The 18,993-nt window shown below is 42.3% G+C and overlaps 1 protein-coding gene across 9 annotated transcripts in view; it reads right to left on the bottom strand.

Moving 5' to 3' along the window:
• The window catches only part of LOC105496263 (ubiquinol-cytochrome c reductase complex assembly factor 1), a 110,500-nt gene that overhangs the window by 28,036 nt on the left and 63,471 nt on the right, over nucleotides 1-18,993 (bottom strand). For 8 of the 9 annotated variants that reach the window (XM_011766500.2, XM_011766502.3, XM_071079452.1 and 5 more), the window contains one exon: nucleotides 17,611-17,719. In XM_011766500.2, the coding sequence (XP_011764802.2) occupies nucleotides 17,611-17,719 (109 nt within the window). Of the gene's footprint in view, nucleotides 1-11,291; nucleotides 11,625-17,610; nucleotides 17,720-18,993 lie in introns of those variants that run through there. The other variant, XM_071079456.1, reaches the window with a different exon arrangement.

The raw sequence follows: 18,993 nt of genomic DNA, 5'->3' as shown, positions 1-18,993 counted from the left end.
GGAGGCTTCTCCCAGCAAGACAAAATGCAGGGTGTGTGTAGTGGCTCTAGAGAACAGCAAAGATGACAGTATCATGTAATGAAAAGAGCAACAGAATGAATCAAGGGAAGTGAGTTTTAGTCTCTGCTACTACCACTACTACGTGACACTGACCAAGCCTTTTTCCTGCCCAGGACTGAGTGTCCTCACTTGGAAAGGGTTGAATTAGGATCATCTTTGCGGCTGTCAAGCTTCTAGGAGCTTGGCGGCCACTGAAATTATTAGGAGATGGCATAAAATAAACACACTGACTGCTTGGCAATTCTGACCAGCTAGGGCTAGCCCTGGGTGGGGCTTCCCGTCATCAGCCAGGGCATTCTAAAATTCCTTTACATAGTCCCTGAGGATCATCATCAAGTGAGATTCTTCTGACATCCATACCCAACCACTTCATCAGACCAGATACCCCTAGTATGTTATGAACCCCACATTTGTCCCCAACTACCCTAGTCTCTTCTAGTCCTTTTGAACTGAAGCTATTAGGGATGGAGCCAGTTCTTCCAGTGCTATCAGGCAAGAGAGGCTTGGAGAAAAGTAGGAAATTTTGCAAACTGCTGTTCACTGTTGTAAATTCTACCCTGGGCTGGAAAATTTTTGTCTCATGGATTTTTTTTCAAGCAGGAAAGGCCCTTAGAAATAACCTGGTCCAGGCTCTGCATCGGAGCCTGCTGGTTAATTAAAGAACTAAGTCTAACTCCACTCCTGTAGCTCCAAGACTGGTGTTTTTCAGTTCTCCCACACTGTCCTTCTAGAGGGAGGCTCTTCTCTGGTAGCCAACTCACCCTGGGACCTAAAGCACAGGAGACGATAAACACCTTCTGTCTTTGAAGGAGAAGGAGTATAGCCACAAACACCTATCGGAAATGCCAAAGACAATAAGGTTCATTTGAAATCTGAAGAATCTTAGCAAAAGAGCATGGGACAGGGATGAAAAGAAGAGCGGGAGACAGAAGGCTGCTTAGCGCTTAACAGGAACCATCTCCTACTTGCCCCATAACCATACACATACCACAAGCCAGCTGATTCCTAACCCCAGCAGCTAAACTGCCCAAGGCCTAGGTAAGGGGCAACACACACAGTTTACACCTTTTATTATTCTGATCAAAATTTCTCTCCTGGGAGCAGAAAGGGGTCAAAAGTCCAACACCAAAAATATATATCTTTATAAGTCATGGGCAAAGAAGTATTACAGCAGACAGTTATTAAAAAAAAAAAAAAAAAGCTACAGTGAACACAGCAGAGTAGGAGGTGTGAGAAAACTCACTCCAAGTAATTTATTCACTGGGAACCACAAAGGGCTTTCCCAAGAACAGCAAAAACACCATTAATTTCTCCATTACCCTCCTTTCAAAGGGCTCCAAACACTTCACACATATCGTTTTAAATTGTCCTCAAAGGCTCCAAAATAAGGGGTTACTATTTCCTCAGGTACAGATGGAGAAACTAAAGCATTTACGCCCACCCTGCTCTGCCCAAGTCATCCTAAAAGATTCAGCCAACATCAACTGAGTGCCTGCTATGTGCCTTACTCATGCCAGGCAGAACAGGAGACAGAAGGATGAAAGATAGGATCTTTGTCCTCCAGAAAGCCAGAATCTAGTGGGGTGTCACAGATGCACCTATAAATCCCTTCAAAAGATGACAGCTTATGCTAGGTGCTATTGAAAAGGTCCAAATATAGCATCCTGATAGCTCCAATTTATCAAGTACTTAGTATGTGCCAAACACTGTGCTAAGCCATATTGTTTAAGTGACATAACTGTGCATGACTTACCTTATAGAGGATGGAATGGAGACAAGGAGAGGTAAAGAGACTTGCCTAGGATCTCAAAGCAACATTGTGGCAGAGCAGAGATTAGAACCCATGTCTGTCTGGCTCCAAAGCCCACATGATGGGAGGTGAACTGTTTGGAAAACTGGGCACTGGCCTCTCAACTTTTTAGCACTGAATGCCACACTTTGGAGGCGAATAGCAGAACACACAGGGGCCCTCACTAGATTTTGGGGGAATGGCCTGTTTCCCGGGCCCAGAATTGTATGTGCATGTACTAACTGGGATTCTCCATGATAGGGACATCTGAAGCCAAAGGTTGGTGTGTCTACCAGAAGGGAACAGAGCTCTCTCTGGGAAAAGAAGAGCTGAAAGGTCCTGAGCTCTTCTTGCTACTTTGTTAAGTACTAAAAATGGAGCAGGACTAGAGGGTATGGGATTCCCAGGCTGGCTTTAACAGAAGGTTCACAGCCTGCAGGACAGGCATGGCGGCTGCAGCACACATGCAGTACAGTATCCTTTTCTCAGAGCCAGAGTGGAAGGAACTCTTGCTGGGGAAGGAGTCCTCTGCCGGAGAAGGGCCTGGCTTAGTGACAGCTCTGCAGAGCTCACCTGGTGGCAGCAAGTGCTGCCTCTTTTGCCAAAGCCCCATTTTGGAGGCCAAGGAAGAAAATACCAGACTTGGAGAAAGGAGAGCTCCCCACACCAGACAGGTTACAAAGAACATGGTCAGTCCTGGGGAATGCCTAGGTCTTAGCAAGGCCTGGGCTAATAAATCACTCTATTTTAAGCCCATAAGACATAAGACAAATGGGAGAAAGAGAAGGTCCTCCAAACTCTGGGACCAAAGTTAAGCCTGGAACTAGGAAGCCTAATCCCCAGCCTAGCATTCTCCCCACTTAACTCATGGCATCCTTCTGTAATTGTTTCATATCTTAATTTCAACCTAACGAAACAAGAAGAAGAACAAAAACCCTTTGATGGAGCCAGGTACTTCGGTGTATTATTATCTCATTTAACGTAAGTGACTTGTGCTTCTATCGATGAATCAGTTAGTCCATCAGTTCACTCATTATTACTTATATTCTACCTATTTCCAAAAAAAGGTTCAAGTTGGATTACAACAAAAGGCACATGTTATGGTCAAAAGAGCCAATTTTTTTGGAGCAAAGATTTTGAAATCCATCAGATCTGGGCTTGTAACTTACTATGGCGGCCACAGCCAAGTCCTTTAAGTTTTCTGCCCCTTGGTTCTCCTCAGTTGTAATATGGGGACACTCTCAACTCTATTGCAAGGTAATTTGTGAGGATTAAATGAGATGATGTCTGTAAAATTCCTGGCACATAGTTTTGCCCATAGTATGCACCTCAAAATAAAAGTAAGAGAAAAGAGTTAAGTAATAGTCTGTGGGGGGTGGGAGAAGAAAGGGGATAATGAATACTTATATCAAAATATCTAAATAAGGGAAGCTCTGTACTTGTTGGCAGTTGTGGCAAAAGGAAAGCGGGACTGCTATACCATTCTCATTGTTTAATAAAGAGAAGCATGGAAATTCATCAGGACAGAGAAAGTTCTTAATTCTCAATGCAGAAGGGCGCATAAATACACGAGTGACTGTGTATGTTACACACATACACATGCTTATACCACTTCTCTCTCCAACAGGAACAGGGCAAACGGCTCTCCAGAGTCCTGCTGCCCCCCGACACCACACTATTGCGGTGTACAGAGAAGTACTTCAAGAGTTAAAACATTTTTGTGCCAATATTTTAAGAGTGCAGAAGGTTCCAAATTACATGTAAAATAAACAATGCCAGACTGTGAAAACTCTTGGCTGCAACGTTCTCTGATGTTAACAAGAGTTTCTTTATTACTGTAACCTTTCAGAAGTGAATAAAAATTATTTCTCTGCCCTAGTTTTGCCCTCCAGTAAAAGTGAAGAGAGCAGTGACCATGGAAAGAGCTGTACAATGACCTCTCATGAAGGCCGGGGGCTGGGAAGGGGGCAGTTTAGAACACAAAGCCTTCCATATATGCTTCTAGGTTAAAGGCTAGAAATGTAGTTTGTGCTGTGCTGATCATATTGTAAAATTTTACATTCCTAATACTTTTATGTAACCAAAACCCTTAGAGAGACAAGAAGGCATTTTCGAGAGCCCAACCTGAGCTGGTGCTATGGAGAAAACCCAAATCTGGACCATGATCCCTCAACTACTCAGTGAACCCCCTTACTCAGAAATTGAGTCTGAAGTATCCTTAACAAAGAAGGAAGAAGTACTGCGTGTGACCAGTACTTAAGACAAAGCATGTTACTTCTCAGACCTTTAAGTGTGGATGAGTCTGTAAATATCATACATACACGAGGATCTCAAAATGGAGCTAGTCTGGATAAGGAGAATCTGCATTTACCACTGCAGGAAAAGGAAGAATGTCACCAAACAAAGCCAAACATTGTTTGCCTTCTCATACCAACTCGGTGCCCTTATCCACACTATTCCTCTGCCTGGAATTCTCTTCTTGTCTAGCAAACACCTACTTATCTGAAAAGATTTAACTCAAATGTCATCTGTTCCCAGCCTGTCTCCTCTGGGCATTCTCAGCAATTTAAAAACATTATAATTTCTTAATATTATAATTATCTGTTTATGTTTATCTTCTCCTACTAGACGAGGGAGTCATGGAAAATGTCTTAATCATCCTTGTATCTCCAGTGCTTTTAGCACAGTACCTGGAAGCTAACAGGCCACAATAAAATGGATGGATAGATGGGTAAAATTTTGTTTGTGTCTGGGAACAGAAATCAGACAGAGAGTGATGAACTGCTAAAAAAACAGAACACAAGCTCTGGGATTTAACACAAGGCTAGCTTTTCAGACTTCCACAGAGTTGCAGAATGTTAAGTCTGGAAGAGAATGTAGAAATCATCTAACTCTTCTCCCCAGAGAGGTGATGTGATGTGACTTACTCAGGCTTACCCAAAGAGTGGCCAGGCCAGGCAGAACTCGTTCCATTATGCCACACTGTCCCTTCTTATTACTGTCTAAAACTGTAGGTAAAATAAGTAATGATTAAGGTCACATGTCTAATGTTTTTTCATTATAAACAAATGAACAATGGAAATCATCTAGGAATTCAAACAACTTGAAAAAAGATACAATATCTGAATTCTTCAAAAAGTTTATATAGTGTCACCATGTGACCCAGCAGTTCCACTCCTGGGTATATCCCTCAGGAAAGCTGAAAACATATGTTCAGACATAAACTCACATATGAATGTTCACAGAAGCATTATTCACAAAAGCTAAAAAGTGGAAAGTGGAAAGACTAAATGTCTATTAACTGATTAATAGATTTTTAAAACATGGTATCGCTACACAACAGACTATCCCAAAAAGGAATGATGTTGGTTGGGGGAGTTGGGCAAAAAATAAACAAATGAAGAAAAAAAGACAAAAAAGGAATGAAGTACTGAAAATATGCTACAACATGAGTGAACTTTGAAAACATTCTGCTAAGTGAAAGAAGCCAAACATAAAATACTGCATATCATATGATCCTATTTATATGAAATGTCCCAAATATGTCAATCTGTAGAGACAGAATATAGAATAGTGGTTTCCAGGGGCTGGGGATAAGGGGAATAGGTGTGACTGCTAATGGGCACAGGATTTCCATCTGAGGTGATTGAAATATTCTGGAATAGTAGTGATGGGTATGTAACACTGTGAATTTACTAAAAAGCAAATTTACATGTTATGGGATATAAATTATATCTCTATTTTTAAAAACATAAAAATGGAGTATCTGCCCTCTAGAAGCTAACTAACTGGAGAAGCTGGACCAACATATAAGATGCTTGGCCAGGCATGTTGGCTTATGCCCAGCACTTTGGGATGCCAAGGTGGGAGGATTACTTGAGCACAAGCTCAAGTGATCAGTGTGGGCAACATGGCGAGAACCCATCTCTACAAAAAACCCCACAAAAACAAAACCTCAAGATGCTTAAGGACTAAAAGGTTCAATGCTACAATACAAGTGGATACTGTGGAAGTTAGAAGAAGAAAAAAATAACACTTAGGTTAAAAATCTTAATGCCAATGCTAGAGCCATAGTTTTTAGGTAAGTACAGAGTAGTAATTAAAAGCACAGGCTCTAGAGTCCCGAGGGTTTCGGTTCCAATCCAGGCTCCCATATTTACTGTGTAAGTCTAATTAAATTGCCTAACAGTGGTAGGTAGGCTGAATTTGGTCTCCCAAAGGATATCCATGTCCTAGTTCCTGGAACCTGTGAGTATTACCTTATATGGCAAAAAAGGATTTTGCAGCTAGGGTCAAATTAAGACACTTGAGACAGGGAGGGAATCCTGGATTACCCAGTTGAGCCCTAAATGCCATCATACATATTGTTCCTTTTAAGAGAGAGGCAGAGAGAAACTAGGTTCAGATAGAAGAAAAGGCAACATGACTACAGAAGCAGAAATTGCAGTGATGCAGCCACAAGTCAAGGAACGTGATTAGCCACCAAGAGCTGGAAGGGGCAAGAGTCTCCCCTAGAACCTCCAGAAGAAGCACAGCCCTGCCGACACCTTAATTTCAGCCTCATGAAACTGATTTCTGGCCTCCAGAACTGTAAGAGCATAAATTTTTGTTGTTTTAAGCCACCAAGTTTATGGTAATCTGCTGTGCCTGCCATGGGACACTATCTCTGAGTCTTAGTTTCCTCATCTGTAAAATGAGGCTAGAAATGTTACTAATCTCACAGGTAAGACTGTTGTAACATGTTATAAAATTCAAATGGTGCTTATAAAGTGCATGAAAAAAAGAAAGTGCTCAATAAATGTTAGCTATTACTATTGGGGAACTCTGCTTCTGAATTATACTGAAATCCTCAAGTTTCACATGTCGTTAGCCCATGCCTAGACCCTGCTCCTCTTAGCAAGGAGAGCAGTAAGAGTGGCAACCAAGACACCCGAGTTCTACTCTTCAGTCCGTTTCTAATTTGTACACAGCTCTTCCAGAGCCAATCTCCCAATCACCTAAATGATAGAATTAGTTTAGGAGCAGTGGTTCTCAAACTAGAGAGCTGGTGAGAAGACAGACTGTTGGGTCCCACCCCGAAGATCAAGGGTATGCCCTAGAGCTAGCATTCTTTTTTTTTTTTTTTTTTTTCCCCTGAGACGGAGTCTTGCTCTGTCGCCCAGGCTGGAGTGTAATTGCAGTCTAGCCTCGTTGCAACCTCCACCTCCCAGGTTCAAGCGATTCTCCTGCCTCAGCCTCCCGAGTAGCTGGGGACTATAGGTGCACGCCACCACACCCGGCTAATTTTTGTATTTTCAGTAGAGATGGGGTTTCACCATGTTGGCCAGGCTGATCTCCAACCCCTGACCTCATAATCCGCCCGCCTCGGCCTCCCAAAGTGCTGGGATTACAGGCGTGAGCCACCATGTCTGCCCTGAGCTAGCATGCTTAACGAGATCCCAAGCAATGGTGAGGCTGCTGGTCTGGGGACCACACTTTGAGATCTCTGGATCAGATTATTTCAGTGTTCCTTTCCAGTTTAAACAGTCTAAGATTCCCCAGTAACATCCAACAGATGCAGCACTCAAGGAATAAACACTGCTGTACCATGCTGAAATAGCCTTAAAACGAAGTTCTTTTCCTAAGTAAGAGGGGGAGGGTGGGAGTGTGAGTATGAAGTACATGGTAAAGACTAGTTTTAACTCCTGAACTAAGCAGATTGAGAAATCTAAAGCAATGGTGGAAACAGGAAGAGACTGTCCCCTTATCCAACACACTGGCCCCATTTTAATTTATCTTAATCCCACCTTTCTGCCTTTTCACCAGACCCCTTCCCCTCACAGGCTCCTCTAGAAACACATCTAGGTGTCTCCTGAATTCATTTATTGGCTTTGCCACACACAGTATAATACCGCCTTTGTTAGTCTCCTGGCCCGGCCCCTTCAAGCACGGTGTTCAGTCTCGGTGTTCCTCTACCCTTAAAAAAAACACAACCAGGGAGTCTCTGAAAAATAATTATAAAATCAACTAAGGCAAATTCAGACGATGTAGAGACATTCAGACTCTAAACGATGGAAAAAGAAACAAATTCAGAACATTGTCAGCATTCTCATGTCTTTTTTTTCCCCCTTAATCTCTATTAGTCCTGTTGAGTAGGAAGTCTCTGCCGTATTGGATTAGAAATTGAGTAAAAGAGGCCTCAGGCTTGGGAGTGCACTGAAGAAATAAATGCAATGCCTTTAGATTCAAGAAAAGCTGTCCTCTTGGTCTTTGGCAGTGCTTGGTAATAAGACAGGAGAAAAGGTTTCTTTCTTTCAATTGGAAGGTATCATGGTATAGTAAAGAGGACACTGGACTGGAAACTGGCGTAATCTGGTCTTGGTCCTCATTCTGCTATTCTCTAGTTGTATGAGCTTGGCCAAATCAATGAACTTTTCTGGGCATCCATTTCCTCACCACAGAAATGAGAGGGTAGAACCTTAACCAGAAATATGCATTAGAAATCTTTTGGGGCCGGACGCAGTGGCTCATGCCTGTAATCCCAGCACTTTGGGAGGCCAAGGCAGGTGGATCACTTAACGTCAGGAGTTCGAGACCCACCTGGCCAACATGCTGAAACCCTATCTCTACTAAATATAAAAAATTAGCCGGGTGTGGTGGCGTGAGCCTGTAGTCCCAGCTACTCAGGAGGCTGAGGCAGGAGAATTGCTTGAACCTGGGAGGTGGAGGTTGCAGTGAGCCGAGAACACACCACACACCACTGCACTCCAGCCTGGGTGACAGAGCGAGACTCCGTCTCAAAAAAAAAAAAAAAAAAAAAAAAATTTGGGATTTTTCAAAATGCATATACCTGAGTCTCTTCACAGACTCAAAACCTCTGAGGCACCCAGTCTGACATTCCAAGGTTTACCCATCCTATAAAGCAGATTAAAAGTATAACCAGGATGAAACAAGAGCCAGGGAACCCATGAGGCAGGGCAGAGAGAGAACGGACCTTTTTCAAAAGGGGAGGATGGTAAGAGAAACTGAATCCAAGTGTAATCAGAGAAGATCATTCTTAAGTCAGTATTTGGAAGACAAGGCTAGCCAGACGCTAACAAAAGCAGCAAGTATTTATGTTCATCTAACACATATTTGAGTAGTGACTACTGTAGGCATGTGGTTTAAGACACCAGAATCCAAGAATCCTTATCCCATCTAATAGGAGTGACCTACATAAACCACGAGCACACCATGGTAAGTTCAGAGAAGGCCAGATATATTAACATTATTGGTGAGTACCGGGAAAAGCTTCTTGGAGGAGGTATTATCCAGCTTGTGTCTTATAGTGCCGTGAGCAGAGTAGACGGGGGAGAAGACCAGATCAGATGGAACAGCATAAACAAAAGCCTAGAGGCATAAAAGAACATAACACACTATGGCACCAGTGAAAGTCTGGCATGAAACGAATATGTATTTGTGTGCATGCACTTGAACTTTTTTGGAAGGAAGGGGTATGATTTGTTGGAGATAAAACTAGAAGAATGGGTTAGAGCCAGAACATGAATACTTCTTTTCTCTCCAATTTTTTTGCTTTGAAGAATTTCAAAAAATTTTTAAAAGATGTAAGAGTAATACAACAAAAATGTATATAAGTTGTTTTGATATCTGCAACTTCAAATGGTTCAGCAAAAGAAAAGTGTGTGTAGATGCATGGGTAGAGATAAAGCAAATGTTGCAAAAGATTAAACCTTTTGCACAATCTTAGATGCACATCTTTAGATGCACAATTTTTTTTTTTTTTTTTTTGAGATGGAGTCTTGCTCTGTCCCCTAGGCTGGAGTGCAATGGCCAGATCTCGGCTCACTGCAAGCTCCGCCTCCCGGGTTCACGCCATTCTCCTGCCTCAGCCTCCCGAGTAGTTGGCACTACAGGCACCCGCCACTTCGCCCGGCTAGTTTTTTGTATTTTTTAGTAGAGACGGGGTTTCACCGTGTTAGCCAGGATGGTCTCGATCTCCTGACCTCGTGATCCACCTGTCTCGGCCTCCCAAAGTGCTGGGATTACAGGCTTGAGCCACCACGCCCGGCCTAGATGCACAATTTTTAATTTTCTGCAACATTTGCTTTATCTCTATCCATACATCTACACAACCTTTTCTTTTGCTAAACCATTTGAAGTTCCAGATATCAAAACATTTTACCCCTAAATACTTCAGTATGTATCTGCTAAAAAGAAGCACATTCTCCTATGTAACTACAAGGGTTCTATATGCATCCTTACCCAATCTAATAGGAGGGATCTATATAAACCAGTAATTACAGCACACCATCGTTAAGTTCTATCTCTGAAGTTGGTGTAGTGCTGCAGTAACGCAGAGTCCGATGTGCCACTGAGAAGAACAGGACTGGCACCCTGACTGTATGCACCCATGCGTCTGACCAGTTGTAAAACTGCTTGAGGCACCTACTCCTCTAACTCTTGCTACCTCTTAAGGCCTAGGGGTAGGAAACATGTGTAAAGAAAGGCATGTATCTTCCAGAGGTACATTTTCAGTAGGACCCTGCTTAAATTCGTAAGCCAATCCCAAAATGGAATTACTCTGACTTCTAAGAATTTAGCCTTCTCTCTCAAAACTGACTATCCACTCCAACAGCTCAGACCATTTTAGATACTTTCAAAAGAACAGCTGGTATCTGAGAACATGTATTCTTATTTTCATGGCCTCAAGCCCAAGGGATTGTCCTTTAGTTACACTCACACCATTTTTCCCCCCACCCAAGGAGTGTAATAGTGCGATCACAGCTCACTGCAACATCGAATTCCCTGGCCCAAGTGATCCTCCCACCTCAACCTCCCACAGAGCTGGGACCACAGGCATGTGCCACCATAACCGGCTAATTTTATTTTTGTAAAGATGAGGTCTCCCTACATTGCCCAGGCTAACTATACCTTTTGATGTGCTCCTTGTCTTTAAAAACAATACCTTTGGCAGTGAGTTTTAATTCTGACCTAGAGATGCAAAACAGTACAATTTTTATATCGTTGTAAAATAGAAGAAGTCTGAAAATTTTTGTGGGGAAAGAGAGGAGATTTGGTGACAGGTGGTGATTACAGAGGCCTGAAAGGAAATTTTCAGAAAAACTAAAGTCTCTTAAAATGTAATGCCTTTGTTAGTTTAGACACATAAAATACCAGCCAGGCGTGGTGGCTCATGCCTGTAATCCCAGCACTTTGGAAGGCCGAGAAGGGTGGATCACCTGAGGTCAGGAGTTCGAGACCAGCAGGGCCATCATGGCAAAACCCCGCCTAAAATTACAAAAATTAGCTAGGCATTGCGGTGCACGCCTGTAATCCCAGCTACTCAGGAGGCTGAGGCAGGAGAATCGCTGGAACCCGGGAGGCAGAGGTTGCAGTGAGCCAAGGTTGCGCCACTGCACTCCAGCCTGGGTGACAGAGAGACTCTGTCAAAAAAAAAAAGAAACATAAAACACCCTATGTATAAACTGGCATTTTTTAAAAATCAAGTAATTCCGTTAGAAGATGGAAAAGTATGGGAAAAGAAACTAAACAGTTGATGGTGGGGGAAACGATTTCTTATTTCCTTTTCTTCCAATATTTAAGACTAACATAGCAAACAAATATCCTTAGAATAAAACACAGTATCTCCTTGCCCCACTTTTTCCAGTACATATTCTGGGCCTGCAGGACTGTCTTCTTTCATTCTTCAGATAGTTACTGGGCACTTATTCAGGAAAGGGGCAGTAACAGGCACTTTGGAGACAGATGCACGTGATCCTGCACCACAGGAATTCACCTGGAAGACAGTCAACATAAGTGAATGACAACGATACAAAATAGAAACAGTAAGAGCTGGAAGAAGGGTAGATATAAATCATTAAGGTACTTCCGTAGGGGAAACTGGGATTGGCTTCCAGTTAGCTGTGGAAGGATGTGAAGGAATTGAGGCTGGGGTGTTAGGGTAATCTAGGCATATGCACCGAGTGAGCAAAGACACAAGACAGAAATAGCAAGGAATTCAGCTTGGCTGGAGTGAAGGGTATGTGAAGCAAGGATGGAATATGATGTTCACTGAGTGCTTACTAAGTGCCAGGCACATGTGCTAGTAGGTTTCACATATTTGAGGTTCAAGAAGAACTAGGGGAAATGAATTTGGAGAGGTAGTCTGGAGTGTGATCATAGAGGACCTTACAAAGCAAAATGGTGGTTCTGAGAAGCAAGGCAGAATTACACAGGAGTCCAGTTCAGCCCACAGTTCCTCCATTTTTCCTAGGCCCTCTGCACCATCCCATCAAGCAGCTCTGCTAGAGACAGCAGGGGACCATGAGGTGACAAAAGGTGCATTCTTACTCTGGAAGTCTCGCTGAGGCAACAGGCATGCCAAGGACCGCTGATAAGGGTAAACTGTAATTTCTCAACTACAGCCCACTCCCATCCCTTCCCATCTCTGTCTTGGAAAGCTTGAGCCTGCTCATTGTGAGCCACAAGGTGGAGATGTCTGGCAGGGCAGAACTGAGAGGAAGTCGTTTAGCCAGCCTAAGGTTACCATTAACACTTTGAGCCACTGCCGTGAGCTAATTTTTATGTTTGTTTTTTAAGTTTGGTTGAAATGTCACAAATGGAAAAATTAAGTAAAGCGCCCGCGTTAGCCACAAGACTGGACACACCTGGCTGCAAACCCAGCAAAAGAAACTTACTTCATTAGTAGGAGAGGCAGAGAGTGAAATTTACATCTGAAATCTGCCTGCACCAGGAGAAAGTGCTGAGGCCAAAGGCGCTGTCTGTTTTTACAGCTGTGTCAAGTCTTAGTTCTTTACTCTTACCAACACTCAGGAGTGAGGCAAGGGCCCAAGGAAAAACGGTCTCCAACCTCTTCAGCTGCAACTCAGCTCACAAAGATTTTTAAGAAGCAGTTAATGAAATAAAACAAGACCAGATGAGGTGATATAATGAACTTTATTTCCACAGCTAATTTATAAGTTTAAATCCCAAATAATGTTTTTTTAAGTCAGAACACTCTAAATTATTGATGTGATTTTTGTAACCTCAAATTTAACACCTGCTTTTTGTACCAGCTTCACGATGATATATGAGTCTGCTCCATTTTTCACAATAGTTGGGCTCCAAAAAGTTGGTGAAAAGCAAATTTTCGTAAAATAAAAATTTTCCCACCAAATCAGAATAGAATTCTAATTTCAAAGGAGTTTTTGATGCAAATTTATTATTCATCACTAACTCAAAAGTGGCTCTCTTATTTCTTGATCTTCCACACACCAATCCACTCAAAGCAATCACCTCTAAGATTCTGGCATGAGAAAAATCACTACTACATTGACCAGTTTTATAAATTCTACCTTTTATATGAGTTTTCTTACAGAGGTACACCTGGGATGCCAAATAACACAGACACAGATTTGCAAATTACCACCTTCAAATCAGATTTTCAAGCTGAAAAAAAGCTGAAAACTTGGGGCTCATGCAGTTAGGCCTCCCCTGTCCCCACCTTTTTTTTTTTTTTTTTTTTTTTTTTTTTTTTTTTTTTTAAAACACAGAAACTGAAGCACAGAAGAGGAAAGATTTGCCAGTCAGGGTGAGAACCAGGCCAGACTGGCTCTACACTGCCTATTACTTCTCCCTAACCACATGTCCCATTTATAGGTTGTACACACACAGAAGACTGAGATCCCCTCAAACACACACATGCACTCACACTCATCCATGCATGCATTCACAACCCACTGGTTAATATACAATTGTCTTGCCTATATAAGGCGTGTCTATCTATGCCATGAGGTTAAAAGGAGGTATCAAGTCAACTATAGCAGAAAAGCAATAAATAGTAATTCCCCAACTCTTCCAAATCTGTTATTTTAAAACCATCATCCTTTACTTACAGTCTTTGTAACTAAATCGGAACTTGGGCACTTCTCTTCATAAAGGCAATTTAAGAGGCTGTATTGGGGTACCACCTAAAGCCTTGTTATTGGCCCCTACCCCACCCTCGTCACTAGCAACATCCGCATCACCTGGAAGCTTTTCAGAACTGGAGATTTTCTGACCCCTGTTCTGAAACTTACTGAATCAAAATCTGTATTTTAACAAGATCCTCAGGTGAACCACAGGCACATTAAGGTCTGAGAAACGCTTACCTAAAACACTTCCTTATGGGCAGCACCCTATCTACAACAATCCAAACAGAAAAAATGGCTTGATAAAATGCAATAGGGGAAAAATTCCCCTAATTCCTGCAGGACTGCACTGATACACACTTGGATCAGAGACTAATAAATCAGGTATGATTTATCTAATAAATGTTAGCTTAAAAAAGAATTCCAAAGGCTGGTATTCAATATATTCATTCATTTGACAATTATTCAATGTTTACTGCATAAGCAAAAAACTGAGTAAGATGGTTTTCTGCTTTTATAAAACTTTCAGTTAAGTAGAAGGGACACTACATAAGAATTAACATGGGAGAAGGCTCAAGTGTTGACTACTGTGATGAAGAGAGATGGAGGTCCAGAAGGAAATTCATCTGCGGGCAGAGGCAATTAAAATATTCCTGTGGTCCAGGAGTCAGCAACCTATGGCTCATTAAGCTATTCAGGATAGGGACAGCTGTGGCCCATAGGGCTCTAGTGAGACAACTTCCAGCAGAGTTTAGTCAACAATGATAAGAACAGGTTCACTAAAGGAAGAGCTACTGCGTAACTGCCTGGCAGTCAGCCAGGACTTTGGCTGACCAGGAGGTATCTCTGGCCGTCATTAAATACGACTGAGATTGCCAACACCACCTTATGTCCACTGTGCGTTGCCACGGAGTCGGGTGGTAAGTACTTGAGGGCATGTGGGAACACTCAGCTCGGTGAATACCTTAAAGGCTGCTGATCTCACTCCGGGCAGCTGTGATATTGTGAAATATATATTTGGTCTTCAACTCCTTTCCTGGCATACAACTCCTAAAATCTTTGGCCTCTCCAAAGTGGTGTCTTTTTGTATGTTAATGATTGACTGGTGGCTGGCAGCACTTAGGTAGCTTCAGGATAGGGGCTGGTCACTGAAAAGACCAAGGGAGGATTAGAAGGTTAGGACTTTCTGTCCCATCTCCCAAACTCCAAAGAGGGCAGAGAGGCTGACTGATTTCCAATGGCCAGTGGTTTAATCAGTTGTGCCTACATAACGCAGCTTCCATAAAATCCCTAAATGGACTGGGTTTGGGGGCACTTCAGGATAGCTGAACAGGTGGATGCTGCTGGACGGCTGCACACCAGGAAAGGTATGGAATCTCCTCACTCCTTCCCACATCTTGTCCTATGCATCTCTTCATCTGTATCCTTTGTAATATCCTTTATAATAAACCGGTAATGTAACAAGTGTTTCCCTGAGTTCTGTGAGCCGCTCCAGCGAATTAACTGAACCCAAGGAAAGGGTGGGAAACCCCAATTTATAATCGGTTGGCCAGAAGCACAAGTAAAACAGCCTGGAGCTTGCAACTAGTGTGGCAAGTTGGGGGCAGTCTTGTGGGCAAAGCCCTCAACCTGTGGGATCTGACACTATCTCCGGGTATACAATATTGGAATTGAATTGGGTTAGAGGACACCCACCTGGCGACCTCTCTCCAGAATTGATTGCCTATTTGCTGTGTGGGAGAAACTCCCACAAATGTGTCACAGAAACCTTCTGTGTAATTGTAATTGAGTGAGAGAACAGAAAAAATACTTTCTTTTCCTATATTATACAGCAGCCAAGACAGTAAGAAAGCATAACAGTGAGAAAAATGAAAAAGGAACCAAAGAGGATGATTACAAAGATAGCTCTCAGGTGAAGGATACGCATCAACTCAAAAATGGTTACTTTTCTCCTTCCTTGAAGGTAAGAAAAAATAACATAAAAAATAAAAAAGGTTACTTCTGGGGATTTAGACTGGGGAGAAAAAAGACACTTGTTTTTTTAAACTCAATACTTTTTACTCTTTGATTTCTATTATATGAGCATATGTAACTTTTATAATATGTCCATAAACTTTGTTTACTTCTCAGTCCACAGGGATAACTTTGCCCTGTAACAAAAGAAACCAAATTAACCCATTTCATGACCCAGTCATGGTTCTAATTTGGATGCTCCCAAGCTGGGAGGCAATGAAATGAGAAGTAACAGGGAACTACAAGCTACTAAAACATGATCTAGATACACAAAATACACAACACAAACAAAAGAAGATACTATTGAGAGGTGAAGCCAGCTGGGCTTCTGGGTTGAGTGGGGACTTAGAGAACTTTTCTGTTTAGCTAGAGGATTGTAAATGCACCAATCTGCACTGCGTATCTAGCTAGAGGATTGTAAATGCACTAATCAGCATTCTGTAAAAACGTACCAATCAGCACTCTGTGTCTAGCTAAAGGATTGTAAATGCACCAGTCAGCATTCTGTAAAAATGCACCAATCAGCGCTCTGTGTCTAGCTAAAGGATTGTAAATACACCAATCAGCACTCTGTAAAATGGACCAATCAGCAGGACATGGGCAAGGACAAATAAGGCAATAAAAGCTGGCCACCGTAGCCAGCAGCGGCAACCCACTTGGGTCCCCTTCCACACTGTGGAAGCTTTGTTCTTTCGCTCTTCACAATATATCTTGCTGCTGCTCACTCTTTGGGTCCATACCACCTTTAAGAGCTGTAATACTTGCCGTGAAGGTCTGCAGCTTCATTCTTGAAGTCAATTGAGACCATGAAGCCACTGGAAGGAAGAAACTCTGGACACACCATCTTTAAGAGCTGTAACGCTCACTGCGAAGGTCTGTGGCTTAATTCTTGAAGTCAGCGAGTCCAAGAACCCACCAGAAGGAACCAACTCTGGACACACTATGATCTGTATAACCAACTACATTCTAGTGTTTTGGTTTCATTTTTCTTTTTCTTTTTTTTTGAGACGGAGTCTTGCTCTGTCGCCCAGGCTGGAGTGCAGTGGCCGGATCTCAGCTCACTGCAAGCTCTGGCCTCCCGGGTTTACGCCATTCTCCTGCCTCAGCCTCCTGTGTAGCTGGGACTACAGGCGCCCGCCACCTCACCCGGCTAGTTTTTTGTATTTTTTAGTAGAGACGGGGTTTCACCATGTTAGACAGGATGGTCTCGATCTCCTGACCTCGTGATCTGCCCGTCTCGGCCTCCCAAAGTGCTGGGATTACAGGCTTGAGCCACCGCGCCCGGCCTGGTTTCATTTTTCTATTGTCATTACATCCCATGTGACACATATATACAATATATTCCCCTTTCTCAGGTTAATTATTAAATGTATCAATGTACATTTTCAGTAGGTATGTTACTAGACTCTTCTAGGTTGCTAGTGATCAAGGAGCTTGAGTTTCAGTTCCTGAGGAGAGTGTAGGCCCCATACCAGGGCCTCCCATCAGAACTAATTTATAGGACTGGTTCAAATATTGAATTGGTGTCAAAGGCATAGTATCCTTAACTGGATTATCATTTGATTCCCTCCATTCACCAAATCCATCCCTCCTATCACCATGATTTGGGCTTTACAATCCCATCTCCATACAAGATGACTTCATACTGACAAATCACAAATAATGTGTACAAACACAAAGTATCTGTGGAGTATGAGTTTCCACAGAGGCAGAAAAAGTGACTTTAGCTGAACTGCCACTTGATATTAGGCAGCATTTCACAGAAATCTAAAAGCAAGGCCATTTTAGAACAGATAAAACTCCAAACTCAAACCCTTCTCTAGAATTGTCCAGGACCAGCATCTGACAGCACTCACTTACCCCCATGACTCTGCCGCGCTGCTGAACATCCTCCCACATAAAATGAACTATGATACGACACATGTACTTCCCACTCCGGCCTTCCTGCTTCATTCGGACTAGACACATCCTAGGTGGGAAGAAGACAAAAAAACTCTTGGCTGTTTGCATTTTTCACATCACTCATTTCCACTGAAGGACTCCACATCTAAGAGTGAGTTTAGCAAAGGGCACCAAATCAAACTGGAAGTGAACTTAGTTTAAAAAAAAAAAAAAAAACTTTTACTGAAATATAACAAAGATACTATTAACTGTATAAATCTTAAGTGTACAGCCTGGATGAATTTTTATGTATTATACATACACCCACACAAGCACCACCAGATCAAGATACAGATTATTTAGGGCACCTCGGATGGCTCCCTCATACCTAGAGGGAACCACATTTTGTGGTTAGAAGATAAACAAGTCTGAATCCTTCATTTTACTGATGAAAGCAGAAGTCCTAAAGAAGGAAAGTAATTTGCCCAACACCAGAGTCCATAAAACTGGGTATAGAACTGTGCTGTCCAATACAGTGGCTCCACTGTGGCTACTGAGCATTTTAAATATGGCTAGTCAAAGCTGAGATGTCGCACAAGTTTAAGATTTCAAAGATTTAGTTCAAGAAAAAGAATGTAAAATATCTCATTCATTTTTAATACTGCTTTCATGTTGAAAAAATATTTCAGATATACTGGGTTACATAAAACCTATTAAAATTTGTTTCTTTTTACTTTTTCAAATGTAAGTACTAGAAAATTTTAAATTACATACATGGCTTGCGTTATACTTCCGTTGGACAACACCTGTCCAGAACACAGATCACAGAAAGTATTATGATTATATTTCTGTAATTATCAAACTGTTTCCCCCACCAGAATGTAAGCTCTACTGAAGATAAAGATCAAGTCTGGTTTTTGTCAACATTTTATTTCCAGGGCTTAAGTACAGTAGGCACTCAATATACACTTGCTGAATAAATAAATGAACAAATACCACAGGGCCAAGGTTAGGACCTTTTCCCCTATACCACATTTGCCTCTAGTCAGTCCAGAGGGTTTTCTGCTCAAGACCTTACATAATCTAAACATACAAGAATTATATTTTATTATATATAGGAATATAAGCAGGGTCCCCAACTTTTCAAACTAGTTCCTCATCTCATGACCATAGTTCATTCTTTTCTGTTTTCCCCTTTTTGAGACAGGGTCTCATTCTGTCACCCAGGCCGGAGTGCAGTGGCACAAACACAGCTCACTGTAGCCTCGACCTCCCGAGCTTAAGGGAGCCTCCTGCCTCAGCCTCCTGTGTAGCTGGGATCACAGGTGTGTACCACCACGCCCAGCTAATTTTTTATTTTTT

Source organism: Macaca nemestrina, chromosome 15, assembly GCF_043159975.1.
Source record: "Macaca nemestrina isolate mMacNem1 chromosome 15, mMacNem.hap1, whole genome shotgun sequence".
In the NCBI taxonomy this organism is placed as follows: Eukaryota; Metazoa; Chordata; class Mammalia; order Primates; family Cercopithecidae; genus Macaca; species Macaca nemestrina.
Note: the sequence above shows the minus strand (reverse complement) of the source record. Positions and strands in the feature narration are given on the sequence as shown.